Here is a 27,167-nt window from a genome sequence, read left to right as displayed (position 1 = left end):
CATAAGTTTAAGGTAAAAGGGGGAAAGTTCAAAGGAGATGTGAGAGGCAAGTTTTTACAAAGATCCGGCCAGGAATGCATTGTCAGAGGAAGTGGTAGGAAGCAGTTACAATAGCAATGTTTGAGAGATATCTTGACAAATACATGAATAGGCAGGGAATAAAGGGATACAGATCGTGTAGCGGCAAAACGCATCATGTGCAGCATTGGCTTGGTGGGCCAAGGGGGCTATTCCCGTGCTGTACTGTTCTTTGTTAAGGCCAGGAGAAGGTAAAACTGACGCTAACAGGCAAGCTGCTTTTGCTCTTCACCTTTCAATGAATTCTACCAAGGCCAGCTTAAAGTGCATGCCACCAGAAGCACATGCAAGGTCAGTGATAGTTGTGACTAACTCCTTTGTACTTCCAAGTCCCATCCCTTTCTTTGGAATCAGGATTTGTGGCCTGGTTTGTCTCTCTAGCTCTGCTTCTTAATTTAAAAGGTGAGGTAGCTTCTAATGTTTGCTAATTTTTCGTGGTCATATTTATTAATTATTCCTTTTTATAAATTATCAATTTATTGCTTTGACATTTTTTTTTAAATTAGTGTTTAATGTTGTACCAAATCTTATCTTCTGAAATTTGTTTGGCAGCTTCTTGTGTGCAAAATAGTTGAAAAGTGGCCCCTTGCAGGAAATGGTTCAACATCTCTGCCAGAGAGTAATTTTGCCCCATCAGCGGCCCCACAACCCAGTTTTCTGACCTAACTAGCAGGCAGCACTGCTTAGCTTTATGGAAGGTCTTGCTAAATGGCTGCTGAGCTGTGTTTGCTATGCCTGTGAGCACAAACCCTATAGACCAATGTATCAATGTAGTCCTGACATTCAGATCAGTAAAAGAATGAAAAGAAAACTGCTCTGATTTCAGTTATATCACAGGCAGCCATAGCTATTTCCACTAGCTCATAGTGTGATTTATAATTTAGCATTTGCTTTGCGTTTTATTGACTTATTTAGTAACCAATAAAATTTATTTCCCTCTCGGAAACAACCAACCGTGAGTTAATTCAAAGTTGAGCTATTACAATTGTGGCATTTTGCTGATGTCAATTACAGTCCATTTTTAGAATGGAGCCACATCATAATTGTGCTCAGACAGTTGTCAATGGGAAACTCAGACAGAATGGGACAACTATCAGATGTGGCTCAGTGATCAGCACTCTCACTTCTCAGTTAGAAGATTGTGAGTTCAAGAGCTGAGTCAGACACTTGAGTACAAACCTAGACTAACATTCCAGTGCAGTACTAAAGTAGTGCTACACTCTTGGAGATAATTTTCTTTGAAATGAAATATTAAACCAAGGCCCATCTCACTCTCCTAAGAACATAAGTGATCCTGAGACATTATTTCCTATGTTCCAAATAGTCTAAAAAAGGAGTTATCCTGGCTGCATGGCCATCAATCATTCAGAGTCATTCCATTGGTGAGAGATGATGGGAATGCCGCCTTGGAACTTTGCTGAGGTTAGATGAGATCATCTACTGCACCCCTTTTGATCACTGAACAAGTCAATGTTGGAAAGGAAAAGTCTGCCACAAGTGCCACATACAGAGTTGTCCTGTAATTGAAGCAATGAGCACAGGTCTTCTGGCTTACAATCTGTCCCGTAACATTAAAGCATCCGAAAATTCATGCTAACCTGGGCAGAAGACAAAAGGACTCTGCATGGGTTCAAAACTCACCAAGGCCATGGTGGATTATGAATTTTATAAAATACATGGAATTAAAAGTCAATGACCTTGAAAGCATTGTCCATTGCTGTAAAATCCCATCTGCTTCATCAATGTCCTTCAGTGAAGGGAATCTGCCATCCTTACCTGCTCAGGCTCACATGTGACTCCAGACCCAGAGCAATGTGGTTGACTCTGAACTGCCCTCTGAACTGGCCCTGCAGACTACTTAGTTGTATCAACCTGCTACAAATATCCCTGTAATATCCTCCTCACCAGTATCTGGGGGCTCGTGCCAAAATTGGGAGAACTGTCTCACTAGTGAAGCAACACATTGGCATAGTCATACGCATGGAAAAATACCAAACAAACAATATCCCAGACACCAACAGCATAATGCAGGACAGCTCAAGCAGAAGTAGCTGTGCAATTGTATATAGTCAGGAGGGAGTTGTCTGGGAATCTGTCACACTGACTCTGTCCCCATGATATCTCATGGCATCAGGGAAACCTGAACAAGAAAACCTTCTGTTGAATGCGAAGTACCGCACTCACCCTCAACTAATCAATCAGTAATCTTCAATGTTGAACACCACTTTTTTTCAGAAGCACTGAGTCTAGCAAGGGTGCACAATGTACTCTAGGTGGGGGTCTCTCTCTTACTTGTTTTGGTTTTAACTAAGTGGTCTCTCGCTGAACCAGAAGCTGACAATCATGCAGATGTTGTTTTTACAACAAAATTGAAGTATGTTACAAAATAGAACAAATCATCTTTGTACTGTAAGAGGAAATCAAACTCTCTAATGACAATACAAACTCAAATGTTTTAAGCACAGTAAAAATATAATCCCATTAATCCCAAAACACTCCTTTATAAAATGAAAAGAAACAAAACAGTTTTTGTATAGTATCCAAAACTCATCCTTGGTACAGTACAAACACCACTCACACTGTATTCACAGTTTAATCCCCAGATCCAACACCTTGGTATGTTTGAGTCAGTCGAGGCTTCAATTGATAAACTGAAACTGCAATTGCTTCTTCCAGGAGTTATCATACACTTGAGCTCCACTGCCCTTAGCTTAAACACTTACATGTCTTTATTTGAATTAAAACTTACATGAATTCTTCATCTAAGGACCTAACTCACTATATTCTTGCGAGCACTGCTCTTTCCAGCCATTCTGTTTAACACTACTCAAAGTTAAAACTGAAATTAAGAGTATCTGAGTTATTATGTTTCCCTTAAGCTTAAAAAAATTACAGAACTCCCTCTAACAAATCTTTGAGGCCCTATTATGTACCATGCTGAGCCATTCGTGCACAAATCCGTTCAATCTACAGCCAGACTTCAAAAATATATTTTTAAAATTCATTGCCATGGTCCTTACAATTTCATTATTCACTTCGGACGCGGAGAAGAAACAGCATTATTAATTCAAAATCCCGACCTAAACTCACCCCAAATATCATTAAAAAGCATGCATATAAGTCCCATGGTTTACATCACACAGTGAATTCCAGTGTCTCTCACTCTATCTCAGTATCTATCCATGCAGAGTCTCCTGTTATACCAATCTCTTCTTCCATTTCATTCTCTGTCTCTTTCAAATCTCTCATTTCCTTCAATCCTAATTTCTTTCTCTTTCTCTCTCTGTCTTGCCATCTATCTGTCCCTCAATCCCAGACTCTCCCTCTATCCTAATCTCTATTCTAGTCTCCATCTCTCTGTCTATCAAAGACTCTATATTTCAGACTGTCCCATTATCTCAGCCTCTCTGCCTTCTTAGTCTCTCACTTCTCTCTAATCCAGTACACCTCCCTCATTCAGTCTCTCGCTCTCTCTCTCCCTTTCTATCCTAGTCTGTCTATCACAAGCTCAATCCCAGTGTCTCAATCTCTCTCTTTCTTGGCAATTTCTCTATCTTAGTGTGCCACTCTCTACCTTCCACTATCCCAGTTTCCACCTCTGTCTCAGTGTGTGTCTCTTCCTCCCAGTTTTCTCTCTTCCTCCATCTCAATCTCTCTCTCCATCCCCCCACAAGTTTATCCCTTCTGCCCCCATCACCCTGCCAAACAGAAGCTGCTCCGACCCAGTTTCTCATTCTCCTTCTATTCCAGTCTCGCAGAAACAAAGAAACAGTATTAGGCCAGTCAGCCAACGAAGGATTCTCTGCCATTCTAGATAACAGCTGATCATCTACCTCAATGTAATCTTCCCACACTATCTCCATGTCCTTCAACATCGTTAGTCTGCAGAAATCTATTGATGTCTGACTTGCACATGGTCAATGATTGATCTTCTACAGCTCTCTGAGGTAAAGAATTGCAAAAATTCACCATCCTCTGAATGCAGAAATTCCTCTTCATTTCAGTCTTAAATGGTCTGCCCTTATTCTGAGATTATTCTCCTGTGACTAGAAGAACGAGTAGGACGATAGCCTATCTATAATCCACCCTGTCAAGCCCAGTAAGAATTTTTAACTTTTCAAAGACATCACCCGTCTTTCTTGAAACTATAGAGAATAGAGGTGCCACATCTTCATAAAACAATTCTGCCATTCAAGGGATTAATTTGGCACCTCGCCATGCACTTCCTCTATGAAATGTATGTCCTTCCTTAGGTAAAAGAACCAAAACTGCTCATAATACTCCAGATCCAGTGTCACCAAGATGCTGAAGAACTGCAGCAAGACACCTTTACTTCTGCACTCAAATCACCTTGACACGAATGCCAATATATCATTTGTTGTTGTAATTGCTTGTTGTACCAGCATGCCAGCACATAGTGACTCATAGAAAGGACACCCAGATCCTTTAGGATACCGGCATTTCCCAGACTCACATCAAGTAAAAAATATTCTGCCTTTCTCTTTTTTTCTAGCAAAGTGAATAATTTCACACTTATTTTCCCTGCAAGTGGCAACACAAGTGGATAAGTTAGCCAAAAAGGCATACGGCATACTTGCCTTCATCAGATGGACCATACAGTACAAAAATTGCAAGCCATGTGGCAGCTGTATGGAACTTTAGCTAGGCCATATTTGGAATATTGTGTACATATCTAGTTGCCACATTACCAGAAGGATGTAGAGGCTTTGGAGACGGTGCAGAAAAGGTTTACCAGGATGTTGCTTGGTTTGGAGGCGATTAGCTAGGAGGAGAGATTAGACAAACTTGGTTTGTTTTTACTTGAACATCGAAGGCTGAGGGGGCACCAGATAGTTATAGATAGAATAGATAGTCAGAGTCTGTTTTTCCAACAATAGAAATGTCAGTTGAGGTGACATAGGTTTAAGGGAAAAGGGGTAAAGTCTAAAGGCCTTATTCGTCAGAGCATTGAGTTTAGGAATTGGGAGGTCAGGTTGTGGCAGTACAGGACATTAGTTAGGCTACTTTTGGAATAGTGCATGCAATTCTGGTCTCCCTGCTGTTGGAAGGATGTTGTGAAACTTGAAAGGTTTCAGAAAACATTTACAAGGTTGTTGCCAGGGTTGGAGCTGGAGGAGAGGCTGAATAGGCTGGAGTTATTTTCCCTGGAGTGTTGGAGGCTGAGTGATGATCTTGTACAGGTTTATAAAATCATGAAGGGCATGAATAGGGTGAAAAGCCAAGGTCTTTTCTCTGCCTGAGGAGAGTCCAAAACTAGAAATCATGGATTTAAAGTGAGAGGAGAAAGGTTTAAAAGGGAGGAAAGAGCAACTTTTTCATGGAGAGGGTGGTGCATGTGTAGAATGAGGAAGTGGTGGAGGCTGATACAATAACAACATTTAAAAGGCATCTGGATGGATATATGAATGTGAAGAGTTTAGAGGGATTGGGGCCAAATGCTGGCAAATGGGACTAGATTAATTTGGAATATCTGGTCAGGCATGGAGATTTGGATGGAAGGGTCTGTTTCTGTGTTATACATCTCTATGACTCTATGAGATGTGTGAGAGACAAGTGTTTTACACAAGGGTGATAAGTACCTGGAATGTGCTGCCTGAGGAGGAGGTAGAGGCAGATGCAATTGCAACATTTGAGCGGCATGTTGACAGATAGATGAGCAAGTAGGGAATAGAGGGATATCGACCAAATAGAGGCAAATGTTTTTTGTTGAGAAAGGCATCATATGCTAGTGCAGGCTTTGTGGGCTGATGGGTCTGTTCCTGTGCTGTATTGTTCTTTGTACTTAAATTTCAATTAATCTGCCATGTTCTAGCTTATTCACTTTGCCTTCCTGTCTTCTTGAAACCCCCTTGCATCTATTGCATAACTTACGTTACATTTACTTTTGTGTCAGCAGCAAGCTTGTAAATATTACAATGGGACTCTAAACTATTTATACTGGTTATAAACAGTTGTGAAGCTTGCACTGATGCTTGTGATACCCATAAGTAACAGCCTATTCCTACTCTCGCTTTCACATCGTTCAATCCATACTCATGTATTCACCGTAATCCCTTATGTTTTAAGTTTATTTACTAAACTCCTTTGTGAGACCTTATCAAAAACCTTCTAAAAATCAGTGTACCATATTTGTTGGTTCTCCTTTGTCTATGCTGTGAGTAAACACCCTCAAAAAATACCAACAAGTTTGTCAAACATAATTTATCTTTTCGTAATCTGTGTTGATACCACTCCATTTGGCTATTCTTTTCTAAGTGTTCACTTATCACATCCTTTATACCCAATTCTAACATATTAATGTTTTGTGCTGTTAAGGTTACTGTACTGTGAATAAATTGCTAATTTGTTTGTTTAAGATACGAGCTGGTGTCTGGAATTGAATATTCACAGTATCTGGGATTGGTTATTGAAAAGTTTGATTAGGAACAATTGGGGTCAATTCTGGGGTCTTTGAAGTTTTTACTCTGTGGCTAATACAGAGGCTGGTTTGGTTTGGCAGTTTGTCTCCATATCGTAACAATATAACATGGTTACAACAATAATCATGGATGACTCCATTCCACATATAATTTGAACAAAACATGTTCATGTTAATACATTGATGGATAAACTCCTGAAGCATGGCTACTTAGACCAACTTGGGAACAGGCTTTAAAAATATTATGAAATTAGAAAGGTTAGTTATATTTATTGTATGAGGTCTTTTACTAAAAAGTAATCAGAGTTTTACAGAATTCTTCATTGGGATAGAAAGGAAGTGGACCAAGTTGAATCCTAAATCTAAACAAAGGAAAATATGAGGTATAAGGTGTGCTGTAATAGATTGGTATTTTCATCAAAAGTCATAACGCTGGATAGATAATGGCTCATAAATAAGGAACAGATGTATACAATGCACCAGTTACACACTCTTCTCTGGTGTAAAAATACAATAGGAAATGTCCAACAGTGACTAACAAAAGAAAAGTAAGGATAGTGTTAGATCCAAAGAGGAGTCATGTAAAATATCAAGAAAAAAGTAGCCAGTCTGAGGATTGGGACTAGTTTAAAAGCACCAAAGGAACACCAAGAGATTGATTAAGAGTTGGAAGATAAAGTATGAGCATACGTTTGCAAGAATTTAAAGATTTTCTTACAAGTGCGTAACAAGGCAAAGTTTAGTAAAGACAAATATATGTCCCTTGTAGACTGAAACGGGAGAATTGATAATGGAGAAGAAAGAAATGGCAATGTAATTATCAACTATTTTTATTCTGTCTTCACAAAAGAAGTTAAAAATAACTTCCCAGAAATGCTAGGGAAGAAAGGGTCTTTTGGGAAGCAGACAAAAAGACATTAGCATTAATTTAAAAAACACCTTTGAGAAATTAATGGGACTAAAAGCTGATAAATCCCCAGGGTCTGATAATCTGTGTCTCAGGGTACAATAATAAGGTGGCCATAGAGATAATGGATTCATTCGTTGTCATCTCACAATATTCTATAGACTCTGGAACAGTCCTGGCAGATTGGAGGGTGGTAAATGTAAACCCATAATTTCAGAAATGAAAGAGGGAGAAACTGGCAATTACAAGTCGGTTCGCCTAACATTAGCAGTCATAAAAGGATGCAATAACAGGACACTTAGAAAATATAAATGGGATAACATAAAGTCAATATGGTTTTAAAGCCATTTATAACACAGGAAGAGTCATCATACCCATACTGGCCAACAAAGATCTGACCACACTAATTCCATTTTCCAGCTCTTTGCCCATTTTTCTCGAGGTTGTGGCAACACAAGTGAAGATGTAAATACCGCTTAATATAAGGGGAGTTTCTGACTCAACCAATCTTTCAGTCAGTGAGTTCCAGACTCTGGGTGAAAAGATTTTTCCACAACTGCCTTATTAACCTTCTACATTTTATATTAAATCTATGCCCCCCCAGGCTTTTGAACTCATTATTGATGAAAGATGTGTCTTCCTATCAACACTATTAAAGCCTCTCATAATCTTATATACCTTATCAGGTTACTCTTAACCTTCACTGCTTCAAGGGAAACAAACTCATCTTGTCCAATCCTTCCTCACACTCAGGCCCTTCAGCCCAGGTAGCATCCTAGTAAATCTCCTTTGCACCCTTTCTCATGCAATCACATCCTTCCTATAATATGGTGACCAGAACTAAATACAGAGCCATTTTAGCCGAACCTGTGTTTTATACTGTTCTAGCATTGTCTCCTTGCTCTGGTGTTCCATGTTGTTATCAATAAAGGCAAGTATTCATGTGGTTTCAAACCAATTTTCTTTCTGCCCTATCTTCTGGGATCTGTGTATATATACGCACCAAGATCCCTCTGATCTTTAGTACTCTCCAGGGTCCTACCATTCATGGTGTAATTGTTCACCCTCCCCACGTGCACTACCTCACAATTTTCCTGGCTAAATTCCATTTGCAATTGCTCTGCTGAGCTGACTAGTCCATAGATATCTCTCGGCAATTTAAGGCTCATCTTATTATTATTTATCATCTTATCAAATGTCTTGTCATCCCCAAACTTCTTGATCGTACCATCTACATTTAAGTCCAAATCATTAAAGTACACCACAAGTAGCAAGGGCCCTGCACTGAGCACTATGGAATTTCACTGGCAATACATCTCCTGTCAGAGAAACATTTGCTTCCCATCATCCTCTGCTTCCTACCTATCAGCCAATTTTGGATCCAATGTGCCAATTGCATTGGATCTTATGGGCTTTTACTTTCTTATATAGTCTTCTATAAGGGACCTTTTGAAAAGCCTTGCTAAACTATATGTTGACCTCATCAACACTTCTGGTTATATCTTCAAAATATTTGATCAAATTTGTCAATCTCAACCTTACCTTTTCAAATCCATGCTGACTGTTGCTGATTAATCTGTTTCATTACAAGTGCTGATTCATTCTGACACTGAGAATTCTTCCAATAACCTCTCCATCATTGAGGTTAGATTGGTCAGCTTGTAGTTTCCCAATCCAACCCTTCTTCCTTTTTTAAATAATGGGACAACATTAGCAGTCTTCTCATCCTCTGGAAACTCACCTGTGGCCAGAGAGGATCTGAAAGTCCTCCCTCGCGTCCCTCAACAGCCTAGGTTATATCTCATCCAGGTTTATGGATGTATCCACTTTTAAGGCTAATAAGCTCAATAGTACCTTCTCTCTCAGTATGTTTCTTTTTCTGATCATTTACAGTCCTCCAGTCTAATGCCTATACTGGCATCATCTTTTCCACTGTGATCACCAAAGACCATGCAGGCAAAGTACTCATTGAGGACTGCACCAATGTGTTCACAGATTACCTTCATGGTGCCTCATGGGCCCTACTCTTTCCCTAGTTATTCTCTTTTTCCTCTTTCAAAAAAGCCCTTTAAGTTTTCCATTATTTTACCCTCCAATGTTTTTTCATAAGCCTTCTTAACTTCCTTTTCTAAGGTTGCCAATCTGCTCTTTTTAGACTCCTCTATGGTCTCTCTGCATTGAGCCTCCAGTATCTGCTATAGACTACCCTTTTTCGTTTACTACTAATCTTTATGTGCCTTGATACCCAGGGTTCTCCATTCTTGGTCTTACCTTTTGTCTTTATTGGAACACAGCTACTCTGTGCTCTTGTTATGTCCTTCTTGATTTGGATTGGGGGCAGCTGTTTGAAGCTGACATGCTGTTGAAAGCCACTTTCCCATCTACCTTATGTTCCCTCTACCTTCCAGACTCACTTGCTCATAGTTACTTTGTAATTCCATCCCAAATTCTCTCCCCTTTGAACTACTTGTTAAGATTCCCACTGCCAATCAATTTAAATCTATCTCCAGCAGCAAATCCCCCTGCATGACAGTGTTGGTCCCATTGCTGTTCAAATGCATTCTTTCCAGGTTGCGCAGATCCCACCTGCCCCAGAAGTAGTCATGATGCCTCAGGAATCTAAAGCCTTCCTCTTGGACCATCTCTCCTGCCATGCAACCATTGAGTCCCTACAGTGTGGAAGCAGGCCGTTTGACCCACTGGGTCCACACAGACCTCTGAAAAGCAACCCACCAAGACGCACTCCCCTACCCTATCTGTGTAACCTGCACTTCCCATGGTTAAACCCACCTAGACTGCACATCCCCGGACACTATGGGCAATTTAGCATGGCCAATCTACCCAGTCTGTACATCTCTGGACTGAGGGAGGAAACTGAAGTACTCGAAGGAAACCCGCACAGACACAGGGAGGATGTGAAAACTCCACACAAACAGGCACCTGAATTAAACCTGGATTCTTGGCACTTAGAGGCAGCAGTGCTAACTACTGAGCCACCATGTCACCTTTCTTCTATTCCTATACTCACTAGTGCATTCCACTGGGAATAATGCGAAGATTATTCTGGATGAAAAGTCCTGTTTTTCAATTTCCTACCTAATTGCCTATAGTCTATTTGCAGGACATCATTTCTCTTTCTTCCTATGTCTTCCTTCCTATCCAAAATGGATCACGATCTCGAGCTGATTACCCTGCCCCTTCAGAAAGCCCTACAGCCTTTCTATGAAATTCATGACCTTGGCATACCGAGGGGGCAACAGACCATCCTGGAAACACATCTACTGCCATAGAAACACCTGTTTACTCCCTCCCACTGAGTAACTGGACAACCTATGGTGTCAGGTCCTCAGTTCTGGCTTTCCTCTACACAGGATCTGTAATTCTCTCTTGTTTTTCAAGGCTGAAAATTAGGTTCCAAGCAAGATGTGCTTATGGGATTTCCTCACTATCTATCTGATCCTCTTCTTCTGTCTGGTGACCATCCAGTCTCACTCTGCCTGCATGTCCTTAATCTGTGGGTCATAGAGTCATAGAGATGTACAGCACGGAAACAGACTCTTTGGTCTAACTCGTCCATGCTGACCAGATATCCTAAATTAATCTAGTCCCATTTGCCATTGATGGTGTTATCCACAAACATGTTATCCACAAACCTTTCACCCTCATGAATGCCCCACACTGTCCACAGTTGATTCTCAAGTTCTAAAAACCCAGAGCTTGAGTAACTCTCACCGCAGGCACCTTCTACACACATGGTTAACCAGACTACCAGGAACACTGAGGATTTCCCACATCGTGCAGGATGTGCAAATGAAGGCTTTTATTTTACCCTTATATCTATTTAAATATAAACTGGAAAAAAAACTTGTTTTTGCTCATGGCAGATGAACACGCAGAACCACAACTTTAATTTATTTTTGAAGTTCTAAAGTATTAATTATCTATGTAACTATTTAAGCTGTATTTTTGGTCTTAAACAGGAAACAAGATAGAAATATCCAGCACTTAATCTCCTGCTCTCACATGATATCCCATTTGATTTCATTGAAGTAGCTCTTCCACCATCCTATCTGCTTCTGGGATCTCTCCACTCTCACTGCTCCTTTTAACCTCACAGCTGCAAATGCTGAGTCCCACACAGCATCTCGCTGTCCTGTCTGCTTCTGAGATCTCTCTACTCTTACTGCTCCCACCCCTGAGTCTCACACAGCTCACTGTGGTCCTATCTGCTTCTGGGACCCCTCCGTTCTTGCTGCTCCTTTTAACGTCATTGCTTCTGCTGAGTCCCACACAACTCTCTCGTTGATTTATCTGCTTCTGTCTCACCTCTCCTGTTTTCCTCGATGATGCTGACAGCCTGTCTAAGGGTCCTCACCTTTCCTGCTCCTATCATCGATTATAGAACATAAGTCTTGGTTGACAAAAGTCCTGGTAGTTTTTCTAAGGATATAAGTAAAATAGGTTAATGAGAACAGTGGATATAATGTATTTGGATTTTCAAAAAAAGTTTAACAAGAGTGTGCAAAATTAAAATACATGGATGTAACATATTGGAATGGATTGAGAACTGGTTAGCAGACAGGAAACAGAAAGTAGAAATAAATGGGGTTTTTTTTCAGAGTGAAAAACAGTCTCTAGTGGGATACAACAGAGATCAGTGTTGGGACATGGATATTCACAATAATTATCAATGATTTGGATGAGGGAATCAAATATAATAGCTTCAAGTTTGCTGATGATGTATAAACAAAAGGAATTGTGAGTGGGAAGATCATTATGAAGACAATTCAAGGGAATTTAGATAAGTTGAGTGAGAAGGTAAATACAAGGCAGATGTGATAATAATGTGGATAAGTGTGAATTTAGGAGAAACAGAATGGCAGATTTATGGTTAAACTGTGACAGATGAGAAAATGTTGAAGTAAGAGGAGAATTGGTTGCCCTTGTACACCAGTCACTGAAAACAAGCATGCAAGTGTAACAAACAGCGAGGAATGCAAATGGTATGTTGGCCTTTATTGCAAGAGAATTCAAGTACAGGAGCAAGGAAGCCTTAGTGCAATTATACAGAGCCTTGGTGAGACCACAGCTGGACCATCATGTACAGTTTGGTCTCCTTATCTAAGAAAAGATACATTTCCACAGAGAGAATTCAGTGAAGGTACATAAGGCTAATTCCTGGAAGGGCAGGCTTGTCATATGAGGAGAAATTAGGTCAACGGACCAGCATTCCCTGGAGTTTAGAAGATTGAGAGACAATCTCATTGAAATACATAAAATTCTGTCAGGGCCAGTTGGACTGAATTCCAGGATGATGGACCCTTTCTGGTAGTCGGAAAAGGGGTCACATTGTCAGGATACTGGGTAGATCATTTCGGACTGAGCTGAGGAGAAATGTTTTCACTCAGAGGGCAGTTATTCTGTGGAAATCTCTATCATAGTAAGCAAAGGCCAGGTCACTGAATATATTTAAAAAGAAATAAATAGATTTCCAGACATTGGGTAAAAGTCAGAGTATGCCTTTGAGATAAAGTATCAGACATGATCATATTGTATGAAAGAGAAGCCACAAGGGGAAAATACCTTTTCCTACCCTATTTTCTGTTCCTTAGCCCTTTTGTTACACAGGCCCACTGGCCACTGAGTATTTGTGAGAGATACTCTGTATCTTCTTTCATGAAGACAAATGCAAAGTGACTGTTTAGTTTCTTTGTAATGTCTTCATTCTCCATTATAAATTTTCCATTTCCCAACGATGATGGACCCACATTTATCCTTGCTAATCCTTTTCTGGCCACATATCAGTAGGAGCTTTTACATTATACTTGTAAGTTCTTGCCAGCTTACATTCATTAGCTCTTTTACTGTGCTTTATCAATCTCTTGTCCTTCCTTTGGAGGGTCATAAATAGCTCCCAATTCTTAAGATAACCACTATTTCTGGTATTGTAATATGGCACTTCTTTTGATCTAATCTTTCTTTAAGTATTGTTGACTCACCTTTCCTTTTGGGTGTTTGTGCATTGCAGGAATATATATTTATTGGAAACCATATAATCTTTCTTGAAATATTAGCCATTGCAAGTTGAACATCAAATCTTTTAGTGTGTTTTCCAGTCCACACTAGCCAACTTTCCCCTCATACCCTCTTTGTTTCTTTTGCTCAGTTTTAAGACCTGAGTTTCAGAATGAATCACATCGCATTCAAACTCCATGTAAAATTCTATCAAAGTATAATCACTGTTTCCCAAAAGCTCCTTTGCAGCAAGACCATTAATTAGCTCTTTCTCATTATACAACATCAAATAAAAAATAGCCCAATCCCTTGCTGGATCCTCAACAGACTGTTCCAGAAGTCTATCTCACATACAGTCCAGGAAGAAATTCTCTACAGCATCACTGCTGGTTAACACATCCAATAAGCAAATTGAGGTTATCCATTATTATTGTTACCCATGTTACACATATTTCTAATTTCCTGAATTCTAGAATGTCTAACATTAGTATGACAACTTAGAGTTCTACACACAATTCCCACTAATTTTTATTTCCTTTGCTATTTCTTCGATCCACCCAAACTGATTCTAACCTTGATCCATCAATAATGATCCGCTCTTACTAATGTACCAATGTCATCCTTTATTAAGAGTATGACTTCACCTCATTTTCCTTTTTATCTGTCCCTCTTAAATTGAGAATGTCCTTTTGTATTCAGTTCCTAACCTCAGTTACCCTGTAGCCACACCTCAAATGACAATGAAATTATATCCATGCACTTCAATTTGTTAATTCAAATCAACAATGATTTTGCAAATGCTGTGGCAGATACAGTGCCTGTAATTCAACCATATAGTCTATTTTGATCCTATTTGATAAATGCCATTACTTTGTCTGCATTTTTCCTTTGATTAGTTTTGCTTCCCATAAATCTGAGCTCTCTCTGAGGCACCCATTCTTGTGTTGAACAAATATAAACCCAAGCAAAACTTTCTGTGAGGATGCATGCCCCATTTCTGTCTCCATCCATCCGCTGGGCATAGAACCAGTCCCAAGGCCTCATATATCTGATGCCTTCCATCCTACACCAGATTTCGAACTACATACTCAATCCTGTTTCTATGCTTATTTAACTGGAAATGGGACTAATTCTGGAATTAGTTGAGGTGAGATTGGAGTGACACCCCTTGACATCAAGGCTGCATTCGACTAAGGGTGACATCAAGGAGCCTGAGCAAACTGGAATCAATGGGTATCGGGGCAATCTCTCTGCTGATTGGAGTCATACCTGGCACATAGGTTGTGGTTGTTGGAGGTCAATCATCTCAGTTCCAGGACATCTCTGCAGGAGTTGCTCAGGGTAGTGTCCTTAGTCCAACTATCTTCAGCTGCTTCATCAATGACCTTCCCTCTATCATAAGGTCAGAAGTGGGGATGTTCGCTAATGATTGCACAATCTCAGCACCATTTGTGATTCCTCAGATATTGAAGCAATCCATATTCAAATGCAACAAGTCTGGACAATATCCAAGCTTAGGCTGATAAATGGCAAATAACATCTGTGCCATAAAAATGCCAGGCAATGACTATCTCCAATAAGAATGTCCCTTGACATTCAATGGGGCTACCATCACTGAATTGCCCACTCTCAAAGTCCTTTTGGTTATTATTGAACAGAAACTCAATTGGACTTACCATATAAATGCAGTGGTGACAAGAGCAGGTCAGATGCTCAGAATCTTGTGGCGAATAACTCACCCAAAGGACACCTTCCAGGACGAAGCAGCCCACTTAATTGGCACCATATCCACAAGTATTCACTCCCTCCATCACCAATACTCAGCAGCAGTGTTTACTACCTACATGATTCACAGCAAAAGTTTGCCAAGGCTCCTTAGACAGCAACCTCCAAACCCATGACCACTTCCATTTAGAAGGACAAGGACAGCAGATAAATGGGATTGCTGCATCTGCACATTGCCCTCAAAGCCACTCACCATCCTGACTTGGACATATATCACTGTTCTTTCATTGTTCCTGCATCAAAATCCTGTAACTCTCTCACTAACTGCATTGTGGGTCAACCCATTGCACATGGACTGTAGTGATTCAGGAAGGCAGCTCACTACCATCTTCTATAGGGCAACTGGCATGGGCAACAAGAATGCTGGCCAGCCAGTGATGGCCAAATCCAGTGAATGAATATTTTTTAAAAACTGCTTTGGACAGCCTGCTTTTGAATCTCCTCCATAAATCTGCTTTCAGGAACTCATTCCCCTTCCTATCCAAGTCATTGGTGAAAACATAACCTACTATGTTTGGCTGTACGCTCTGGCTCGAAAGATGTCCTGATGCTGTCCTTGACTCTGGTATCAAGGAGGCAACATACTATCCTGGAGTCACATTTATGGTTTGCAGATATGCCAGTCTAACTAAATAATCCCCGATCAGTCCTAATCTTTCATTCTTCTACCTCCCCTCAAGTACTGCTGCATCACCTGTGGTGCCAATACTGACTTATTATGTGCAGGTGCTGGTGTTGGACTGGGTGGACAATGTTAAAATCACACTACAGCAGGTTATAGAGCAATAGGTTTATTTGGAAGCACAAGCTTTCAGAGTGCTGCTCCTTCATCAGCTACCTGATGAAGGAGCAGCACTCCAAAAACTAGCGCTTCCAAATAAACCTGTTGGACTATGATCTGGTGTTGCGTGATCTGGAATACTGACTTAGTTCAGTGTACTCTCCTGAGGGGCCATCGCCCTCATCAGTCTCTAAAGTGGAAAACAGATTTGTGAGCGAAATCATTTCAGGAGACTCTTGCACTACTTGCCTGGTTCTTGATACCTTGATTTAAAAGTCATAGCTGATAAAAAAAAACAATCTGGAAATACAAATGATTATTAAAAGCATGAAATTTTGAAAAGCTGTATTATTTGTTCAAGAGGAGAAAAGCCTTGGTTCCATTGTCTGAATTAAAAATTCCTCCTCTTTTATAATCTGAACTAATTGATTTGGTTCTGAGTCAAGTTAAATTTATTTCAGTAGATGGGCTTTGCAATCAAAACATGAGAAGGCATTCTTTAACTTTAAAGAAGTTTAGAACAATGTTGTAATCATTTGGACTGCAGGCTTTGCATTTTCAAAAAAAAAAGTTGAGTTTAACTGATTCAGATTTATTATTTATCTTTTGTGGTTTAAAGTGCTTGTAAATTAGTTGTGCAATTCCCCACAACTGTAAATGCTTCTTTCTTTGATAAGTTGAATTTTTATTTAAAAAAATGCTGGATATAATTATGTTGGAAATTTAAGAATTGAAGTTGATGTGAGTTGCTCTTCTATGCAGCCAAAGGTGAAAGCGAGTTTATTTCTGTTAAAAGAATAGATGGAACTTTTAATTTTTGATATATACAGTCTGGGCAGCTTGTGGGTTTCTGAGTATCAAGGAAGAAAGTTACAATTTGAAGAGAAATAAATGAAACATATTGTTGACCAACAACACTGTTGGTTGAATTTCAAAAAAAAATGGAAACGTGAAAGAATAAGCAACATGCATACAGTAATTTCTTTTAAATGGGTGTTCTGACATAGTACTGGTTTGTGAATTGAAGTTTTTCTGAAATAGACATGGAATGTTGTTGAGTGGGAGGATTTGCAGTGAATACATAATAAAAAATAATCATTTTTATTATCATTGTTGATTACCTGGAGTGATGGAATGAAATTGAGCTTTTAATAGGTGTGACATTTTTGCAGATTATACCACTCGGAAACACAGGAATTTATGAATCTGAGGAAAGAAGGGTCAACAAAAATGACAAGATATTGGCAGCTCTTATTCTTTGGAATACTATAGAACTTAATAATATTTAAAAAGTTTCAATAATTCTCCTAAGAATTAAATGTTCATTTATAGTATAGGGTAAGAGTTAGTGGAGGAGAAAGTGAGGGCTGCAGATGCTGGAGATCAGAGCTGAAAATGTGTTGCTGGAAAAGCGCAGCAGGTCAGGCAGCATCCAAGGAACAGGAGAATCGACATTTCGGGCATAAGCCCTTCTTCAGTTAGTGGAGCTGTAAAGAAATCCAGCTTCTGTTTTAAACTTGTTTAGATCCAAAGAGTTGTGTTAAAGACAAAAGCAATTATGATTGTCAAAGGAATTAATGAATGGGCCATGTTAATGCTTGAAAACGGATGGAATATTTGATTCCTGGAGAAATAAAAATGCTGTTATAGCAGAAGTGAGGTTCCTTCAATGTATTTGGATGAGAAAAGATAGCAATTAGTGGAATGTGTAACCTTCATTATGAGTGAGAGAAGGATAGGAAATAGATTTGAGGGAAAACACGTTATAAAAAATTCAGATTCAGTATTATTTGCATGATCTGGTATCTACAGAAATTTAATGAAGGTCAGTAAAGTGAGAATTAGATCAGAAGTTTGATTATTTTCTCTTGTATCCTTGAAGTAATTTCTTAAGAGAACTGAACTGCAGTTGATGTACTGATCATCATCCAATGTATTGATGGGAGGTAAACAAAAATGTTGATCCTCACACACATCTTTCAATATGATTATGTGAAGTCCAGAAAGATTGACAAGATATTGGAATTCTGATGCAAATTTGCAGTTGTGGCCAGACTAGTGCATCACAACATATAAAGGGACAAACAGGTGAAAATGCATGACACTGAAAAACAGATTTCCAACATGTTTAGCTACATGAGAATGGCATGATTGGTCAGTAGAAGGAGACATGTTTAAATTATCAATGCATTAACACATGCTTCCGAGAGAAGTGAGTTTTATAATAACTGAATTTAAACTTAATTCAAGCGTACAGAGAATGGAATAAAGTTAAAGGAATTTGTGTTGCAAGATAAGGAATATACAAAAGATGGGTACAGGGAGGAACGAGAGGACAAGTAGAATTTGGTGTTTTACATCAGGCCAAAGAAGGATTATAAACAATTATTGAATGTGAGTGCCCTAAGGTTCTATTCAGGGCTTTATGACTTGTAAACTTCATTTGGGTGAATATGGTGAATTAATAAGGTGTAACTAGATGAGAAATTGAATGCTACGGTATTTTTAAACCTCAAGGTGGGGATTATAGGATTGCATTATTGTTCAATAATTAATTATTATGAGTTGATTACACAGCTGAAGAATTAAATTATATTCTGTTTAATTGTGATTAGTTGTTAAACAGTTTCTGCAGGGAAGAAACCAGAGGTCAGTTCAAAAATAAGATTATGGTTTCATTGCTGTTTTATGGTTCAGATTAATGAAAATGCTTTTTCTCTCTCTGACTCTCTTTCTTTCCCACTCTCAATGTCCCTCTCACTCTCTTTCTATCCCTCCCACTCTCCTTGTATCCCACTCTTGCTGTCACTTCCACTCTCATTCTACTCACCCATTCTTCCCCTATCCCATTTTCTCTCCATCTGTCTCACACTCTCTAACCTTCTCTTTCTCACTAGGTCCCCGTCTCCCTGCCACTTCCTGGTTATTGACCAATCCGGTCTTTCCTCTCTCCCCGGTCCTTGGTCCGTGGGGGGGGGGGGGTGGGGGAGAGTGGCTCTTCAGCCAATCAGTGTTGGTGTTGCTGTTGCCGGGGCCGGAGATTCGTTTTCGGCGGCGGGAAAGGCGGCGGTTGCTGGGGGGGGGGGAAGGAGTGGACTGTCAGTGTCCGGATCGCTTCTGTGGCCTGGTGCTGCTCGCCGAAGAGTGTGGGCGCATCCCGGGATGATCCTGAGCCGGGCGCAGTACGGTCAGATCAGCCGCTACCTGGAGAGGCTGCGGCCCAACAGACAGGGCCTGAAGCTGCTGATGGAGCAGTTCCCCAGGTAGGGGGAGACACACAGACAGATAGCTCCATACACACTGCAGCTGTCTCACTGTCAGAGCAGCGGGCCAGAGCAAACTCTCAAACCAACTCATAAAGGCACAGAATGCTGATAACATTCGTTGGAATCAGGTTTTTATTCTTTAATGGCATACATGGTCATCTCTGGCTGATCCACCATTTGTTGCTCAAACCTAGTTGTCTTTCAGAAGATGATGGTGAGCTGCCTTCTTGAACCCCTGCACTCCACCTACTGTGGGTTGACCCAAAATGCCCTCAGGGAGGGAAATTCCATGGTTTTCACCCAGTGACAATGAAGGAATGGTGGTATGTTTCCAAGCCAGGATTGTAAGCGACTTGGAGGAGAACTTACAAATGGTGGTATTCCCATGTACCTTGCTGCCCTTGTATCTTTAGATGGAAGTGATCGTGAATTTGGAAGACTAAGGAATCTTCATTGGTGAATTTCTGCATTGCATCTTATGGATGGTTACACATGGTTAATGAGTGTCAGTGGTGGAGGGAGTGAATATTTGTGGATATGGTGTCAGCCAGCAGGCTACTTTGTTCTAGGTGGTGTCAAGCTTCTTGTGTTGCTGGGATTGCGCTCATCCAGGCAAGTGGGCAGTATTCTGTCACATTCCTGATGTGTGTCTTTCAGTTGGTGGATAGGCTTTGAAGTGTCAGGAGGTGAGATATTCGCTGCAGAATTATATAAAGGTTTTTTTTGTGTGAGGTAGCGTGGCCTTTGCTGTAACAACCATATCCCAAGATTCCATAAACAGCAATGGGTCAGAGTCAAAAACAAAGTATTGCTGATTTTGAAAGTTTGAAATAAAAACAGAAAATGCTAGGAATATTAATTGATCAACCAGCATCTGAGAGAAATAGTCAGTGTTTCAGGTTGGTGATCTTTCATTGGTGATCTCCAACCTGAACTGTTGATCATGTTTTTCTCTTGACCAGTGCCCCCAGTCTATTGAATGTTTCCAGTCATAGTCATAACAAGACAGTCAATTCTACCTGTGTATCTATGATGTCCCCTTGAAGAGTAATTCCATTTATTCTATATCTCAGCTGTGTCCCTTTAGTCCTGAAAATTTAGTATAATCAGATAATCTATTTTGGTGATGTTTGTTTGAGAAGACCTGCACTATACTTTTTCAAAGTGGTACCAGGAGATCTTTTAGATCATTTATCAGAGCAGATCTCTGGTTACCTCTCCATGCACAAAGCTGATGTGTTATGCCTGCTCAGCAAAAGAGAAATGCAGACAGTGAAAAGCCAAGACAATTAATAGGTGTTGGAGAAAAGAGTAGCACAACTACAAGTTCACCGGAGAAGTAAAAGTTGGGTTTAGAGTAATGGTGGAAGGATTGAGCAATAGATAGTGAGGGGGGAAAAAATTATAAACGCAGAATAATTATATGTGGAAAGAATGGCAAACAAATGAGCCAGCTGACCAACTTTGATGGAAGACTGGTGCAGGAAAATTGATTAGATATGTGACAAAGTGAGGAGGCATTAAGAGAAGGACTTGGAAAAGTGGAGAGTGACTGTGATGGCTTGACATGTTGATACTGACCAAGAGGAGAGGTAGACAAACCGAACAGAAAATAAAATGGGATTCCAGGTAAATGTAGTTGGTGTGAAAGATGGAGTGTTAATAGGGCATGTGCATTTGGAGACACCAATCTTGTCTGTTTTTTGCTCCTCAAGAGAAATGACATTTGACACTCATCCTTATGGAGCAGAACTTGTTGACCTTGTTGGGGAGGAATTTGTGGCTGATGATCTCCTCTGAGCCCTCCACCTAGACATGTATGGTCAAGTGGGAAATTCTCTTCCTCTTGCCTTGGGAAGAGGACCTCTGGCTTGAGTAACTTGGGAGAGGACATGTACTGAGTCAAACTGAACCATGAGGCCAGCTGGGATCTCCCTTTTGCAATGCTGAAATCTGTTTTGCGGTGCAGTTTTCTTGCAGGAACTAGAGGATGGGGGCATTGGCACCTGTAGGAAAGAGCCATTTTGGGGGATTGATGATGCCTTTTTTTAATGTTGAGTGTGGGGCAGTGTGGCAGTATTTGATGGCCCCTGTTTGGGGTAGGGTGCTGACAGTTGCTTGCAGCTGAATATTGGGTTAGTCATTGGACATTGGGTTTGTTGCAGGATGCTGGAGTGGATTTTGAGGTAGTTGCAGGTTGTAGAGTATTGGTGTGATCAGTCAGTATCGGGGTAATCGCTGGTCCTGGGATATGGAGTTGGCTGCTGATATGGGGTGGGGCTGACTGCTGGCTATAGGGGTAGGCTGTAGCTGCAGATCCAATTACTGAGCCTTGCACACTAGCAGTCTTTTCAACATCATGCTAACATTTCTTTCTGTATTCAGTGGCCATGTGGCTGCTGCCTAAGTGTCATCTGTGACCACTGTCTTCCATGTTCCTATTCCCACCAATTTCTGAAAAAATCACAGTAGTTGTGGTGATCTCACATTCGTGAGTTTACAGAGATTAACTAGAATGGTACCAGGGATGCAGGATTTGAGTTAAGTGACAGGTTTTCCCACTACTTGATGAATTAGGTTCCCACCGAGAAGTAAGTCACTTTCCCGAATTAAAATCTGTACTAGCTAACATCATTCCAACAGAACCATTTATCCAGTGGTATCCCTTGCCATGAAGACATCAGTGATCCATATACTTCATTAAATATTTCAATCAGAGTGCTCAGAATACACCGTTAGTCAATCAAAATGATTCTAACTCCTACCAGTCAATAAACATTGAAGTTTAGAAGCATGGGAGCATCTTATTGAAACATATCAGCTTCAGAGAGAGGATCAACAGGGTAAACTGATAGAATGCTTCCCCTCTTGGGATAATCTAGAACTAAGGTGCACTGCTTAAAAATAAGGAGTTTCCTATTTAAAATGGTGTTGAGGAGGAGTTACCCTCAGAAGTACATATGACATGAAAATATATGTGAAAGGGGTATCAGATCAGTTAAGAAGCAGTGTACAGGACAGTGAGAGCTTCTAGCCAAATTTAGATTACACTAAAGATCATTACTAAGCTCCTTCCTTTTTCTGATTATTTATCATTGTCCTTTCAACTGAGGAAGTGAGATAAAGTGTGTTGGCCAATGTTGTTTGCGATGAAGTTCCGTTGTGTGGTGGGCATGATGAGAAAATATCCAAGTATTTGGAGAAAACCACTGGAAAACAGGAGTGTAAAAATCAGTAAATGCAAGACCAATTTCAGGAATGATAGATGATTTGAGAGAAAAGGATCAGAGTGCAGGTGTAAAGATATGGATGAAGATTTGGAGGAAATGTGTAGTTTCAGAAAGCTGGGGTCAGTCTTGGTAGAAAATGGAAGTGACAAAATGGAAACAAAGGAATGGAATAGTTCTGAGTGGAGTAACTGGAGCAAGTACAATGGAGTAATGTCTAATATTGAAGTTGTAAAGAAGAATCCACACGACAGTTGTAAGATCAGCCTAACTATATGGTGCAGAAATATTGGCAAAGTCAAGGAGAGAGGAACATGACTGAGTATTAATGGAATATAGATTCTGAGATAAATGTTTTGAGTAATGAGAAAGGACAGATCGGGAACCGAGTCATCAGATTGTCGGTGACAATTATGCAAGCATTGAAGAAAGTCAGCAAGAAGAAATTTGAAATGATATGTTACCTGTTGCAGAGAGGAATTGTGACGATGAGTAATGGAGAGAGGATTGCCAGGAAAAATGAGAAGAGAAAAACCCAAGATCAGATGGAAAGATGTGGTGGCCAGAGACAAACACTGGATTGGAAGAGGGATGTGTGACTGACAGGAGGAGATAGGAAATCAGTATTGTGATGACCTCAAGTAAAATAGAAACACTGAAAATAGGTGTGGGAGTAAGCCATTCTAGGATGCTTTGCCATTCATTATAATCATGGCTAATCATCCAACTCAAAAACCTTTTCCTGCTTTTCTCCTTTGATCCCTTTAGTCCCAACTGCTGTGTTCAACTTCTTCTTGAAATAGCACAATGCTTTCTGCTTTATATGGTAGCGAATTCCACAAATTCTCCATTTTCAGAATGACAAGTGATGAAGGGTCAAGCCTGAAACATTGACTGTCTTGCTCCTTAGATGCTGCTTGACCCACTGTGCTTTTTCCAACATTACACTTTATCTACTCTTGACTTCTCCAGCATCTGCAGACCTCACTATTTCCTAGTCTTCCCTCACCTCAGTCCTAAATAGTCTTCCCCGTTTCTTTAGATGGTGTCCCCTGGTTTCAGACCCCCTGCCTCCACCCGTCATCGGGAACAGCCTGCCTACATCTACCCTGTCTAAACTTTTTGTATTTTATTAGATTTCTGAGATACCCCCTCATTTTTGTGAACTCCTGCAAATATAATTCTAATTGATTCAATCTCTCATGTGTCAGTCCTGCTGTTTGGTAAACCTTCAGAGGACTTTGTAGCAAGAACATCCTTTCTCAGATAAGGAGACCAAAACGTAGCACAGTGTAGTCTCACCAAGATCCTTTATAGTTGCAGCAGGAAATCCTGCAACTGATCTCTAATTCTTTCGCTATGAAGGCCAACATACCACTTCCTTCATGACTGCCTGCTGCACCTGCATGCTTACCCCTCAGTGACTGTTGTATGAAGACACCCAAGTCTCATTGCGCATTCCCCTCTCTCAATTTATAGCCATTCACATGATAATCTGCCTTCCTGTTTTTGCTCCCAAACCTCACATTTATTCATGGTATGTTGCATTTGCTTTGCATCTGTCCAGGTGAAAGTGGAGATTAGAATTAAGATTAGAATAGTGCTGGAAAAGCACAGCAGGTCAAGCAGCATCTGAGGAGCAGGCAAATCAACGTTTCGGGCCAAAGTCCTTCATCAGGAAGTTTGTATCCGTCCACTCAAGCAGCTTGACCAAATCGCACTGAAGCATGCCTACATCTTCCTGACAGCTTACTCTTCCCACTCACCTTTGTGTCACCTGAAAATTTTGCAATATTACATTAAATTCCCTCAAACAGATCATTAATATATGTCATGAATAGCTGGGGTCCTAGCACTGATCCCTGCAGTACATTACCAGTCACTGTCTGCCATTCATAAAAAGACCCATTTATTCCCACTCTTTTCTTCCTGTCAGCTGTCCAGTTTTAGCTATTGAATATATTACCTCCAATCCTACTTGCTTAAACTTTACATGCTAATTTCTTATATGGGACTTCGTCAAAGGCTTTCTGAAAGTTCAAAATATCACATTCACTGGCTCTATCTCATCAACTCTATGAATCGCATCTCAAAGAATTCCAGTAGGTTTATCAATCATGGTTTATGCCTGACTATGTCTGATTCAGCCATTCTTTTTTAAGTGCTGAGCTATTAAAATTGTTTATTCTGAGCTCTAGCATTTTTCTCTGCCACCACTGTCAGGTTGACTAGTCTATAATTCCCTGGTTTTCTCTCACTCCTTTTTTTTAAATAAAGGGATTACATAGCTACCATCCAATCTGTAACCAGAGTCCGTATGGTTTTGAAAGATGACCATCAATGCATTCACTATTTCAAAGGCCACTTCCTTAAGTACTCTAGAATGTAGTTTATCAGACCCTGCAGATTTATTAGCCTTCAATCCCATCAATTTCCCCAACGTAATTTTCCTGCTAATACTGGTTTCCTTCAGTTACTTACTGTCACTTAACCCTGTATTCCTCAATATTTCTGGTGTGTTATTTGTGTCCTTTTTTTGTGAACCCAGAGCCAAAGTATGTATTTAGTTGGTCAGCCATTTCTTTGTTCCTCATTATAATTTCCCATTTCTGACTGTAAGGAATCTACATTTGTCTGCAGATTTCTTTTCTCTTCATATACCTGCAGAAACTTTCACAATCATTTTTTTATATTCCCACAAGCGACACTCATATTCTATTTCCCCTTTTTTCATCAAACCCTTTTCCTCATTTTGAATTCTAAAATGTTGCCATTCCTTAGGTCTGTTGTTCATTCTAGCCAATTCATAGATTTTTTCCATGTATCTAATGCTATTTCTAATTTCCCTTGTCAGCCGTGATTGGGCCACTTTTCCTGTTTTACTTCAGTGCCAGACAGGAATGAAGTTTATGCAAGTGCCCTTTGAATGTTTGCCATTGCCTTTTCACCATCATCCCTTTCAATAACATTCCCCAATCTAGCACAGCCAACTTGTGCCTCATACCATCATATTTTGTTAGTGAGATGCCGAATCACCTATGTCACTCTCTAACCTTGATGAGGATTCTATCATATTATGGGCACTCATTTCCAAGGTGCCTCGCATAATTACATTGTCATTTATTCCTGTCTCATTAGGCAATAGCCAGTTGAGAATGACCTGACCTCTTGTTGGTTCCTCAACATATTGGTCCATAAAACCATCCCTTATACACTCTACAAGTTCCTCCTATATGGTTTTGTTAGTAATTTGATTTACCCAATTGATATGCAGATTTACATAATTGCACCCATCAGTTTCCCGTATAATGCCATTCCCAACATCACCCCTACAGATTGAGACTTTATATCTAACACCCAGTGATGTTTTTTGCCCCTATGTGTTTCTCAGCTCTACCCATACAGATTCTGCATTGTTGGAATGAATGTTTTTGCTCACCATTGCATTAATTTCCTCTTTAATCAGCAGGGCAACTCCACTGCCTTTTCCTTTTTGTCTATCCTTCCGAAACACTGGCTGCTGAGTTCTCATACATGGGGCATCCTGCAAAATAATCACATGTGTATCATATCTGTTTTCTATTTGCATGATCAATTCATCTATTTATTCTGAATCCTCCATGTATTAAGGCACCGAGCCACAGGGTTTATGTTTTTACTTGTCTCATTCCCATGGTTTTTCATTGTGGCCCTGTTTGATCTTGACCCTTGATTTCTCTAACATTTATCTTATTCCCCTTTCTACTTTTTATTAGATTCCCTACAGTGTGGAAACAAGCCCTTCGGCCCAACCAGTCCACACTGACCCTCTGAAGAGTAACCCACCCAGACCCATTTCTCTCTGACTAATGCACCTATCACTATGGGCAATTTAGCATGGCCAATTCACCTGGCCCCCACATGTTTGGACTGTGGGAGGAAACCGGAGCACCCGGAGGAAACCCACGCAGACACGAGGAGAATGTGCAAACTCCACCCAGACAGTCACCCGAGGCTGTAATTGAACCTGAGACCTTGGTGCTGTGAGGCAGCAGTGCTAACTACTGAGCCACCGTGCCCTTTATTCCCCTTCATCTGACTGCTTGCATAAGTTCCCAACCTCCTGCTATTTTAGTTTAAAGCCTTTTCAATTACTCTGGAAAGTACTCCTGCAAGGACATAGTTCCAGTCCTGCTCATGTATAACCTGTCCAGTTTGTACTGATTCCATGTTTTGCAGAACTGTTCCTCAAGCCCCAGTAATCTAAAACTCTCTCCCTTGCACCATCTTTTAAGCCACATATTCATTGATATATCCTGCTATTTCCACTCTGACACGTATGTGGCACTAGTAGTATTCCTGAGATCACTACCTTTGCAGTCCTACTTTTCACTTTACTGCCTGACTCACTATAGTCTGCTTTTAGGACCTCATACCTTTTTTTAAACCTACGTCGTCTGCCCCAACTTGTATCATGATCACTGGCTGTTCACTTTCCCCATCCAAAATGTCCTGTAGCCACAGGATATCCTTGTCCCTAGCACCAGGGAGTCAACATATCCTCGAGTCTTGTTTGTAGAACACAGAAATGTCTGACTATTATCCTTACAATGAATCCCCTGTAACAATTTTATTCCCACACTTTTTACTCCTCCCCTGATCAGAGCCAACCACGGTGCAATGAATTTAG

General features: G+C 40.3%; 1 protein-coding gene and 1 long non-coding RNA gene across 4 annotated transcripts in view; one reads left to right on the top strand and one right to left on the bottom strand.

Annotated features, from left to right (window-relative positions):
• The window catches only part of LOC122553981 (uncharacterized), an 84,367-nt gene that overhangs the window by 28,145 nt on the left and 29,055 nt on the right, over positions 1-27,167 (bottom strand). For both annotated transcript variants that reach the window (XR_015757948.1, XR_015757949.1), the window contains exon 2: positions 25,938-26,042. This is a non-coding gene — a long non-coding RNA (uncharacterized LOC122553981). The remainder of the gene's footprint in view (positions 1-25,937; positions 26,043-27,167) is intronic.
• Positions 19,058-27,167, top strand: part of cdin1 (CDAN1 interacting nuclease 1) — a 165,626-nt gene continuing 157,516 nt past the window's right edge. Inside the window, exon 1 of one of the 2 annotated variants that reach the window (XM_087990026.1) lies at positions 19,058-19,268. In XM_087990026.1, the coding sequence (XP_087846152.1) occupies positions 19,168-19,268 (101 nt within the window). In that variant the 5' untranslated portion in view covers positions 19,058-19,167. The remainder of the gene's footprint in view (positions 19,269-27,167) is intronic. The other variant, XM_087990027.1, reaches the window with a different exon arrangement.

This window comes from Chiloscyllium plagiosum, unplaced genomic scaffold (genome assembly GCF_037043375.1).
Source record: "Chiloscyllium plagiosum isolate Xiang-an unplaced genomic scaffold, Cpla_swu_hap1 HiC_scaffold_8, whole genome shotgun sequence".
NCBI classification, from domain to species: domain Eukaryota; kingdom Metazoa; phylum Chordata; class Chondrichthyes; order Orectolobiformes; family Hemiscylliidae; genus Chiloscyllium; species Chiloscyllium plagiosum.
The sequence above is the reverse complement of the archived record's forward strand: the minus strand, read 5'-3'. Positions and strand labels throughout refer to the sequence as shown.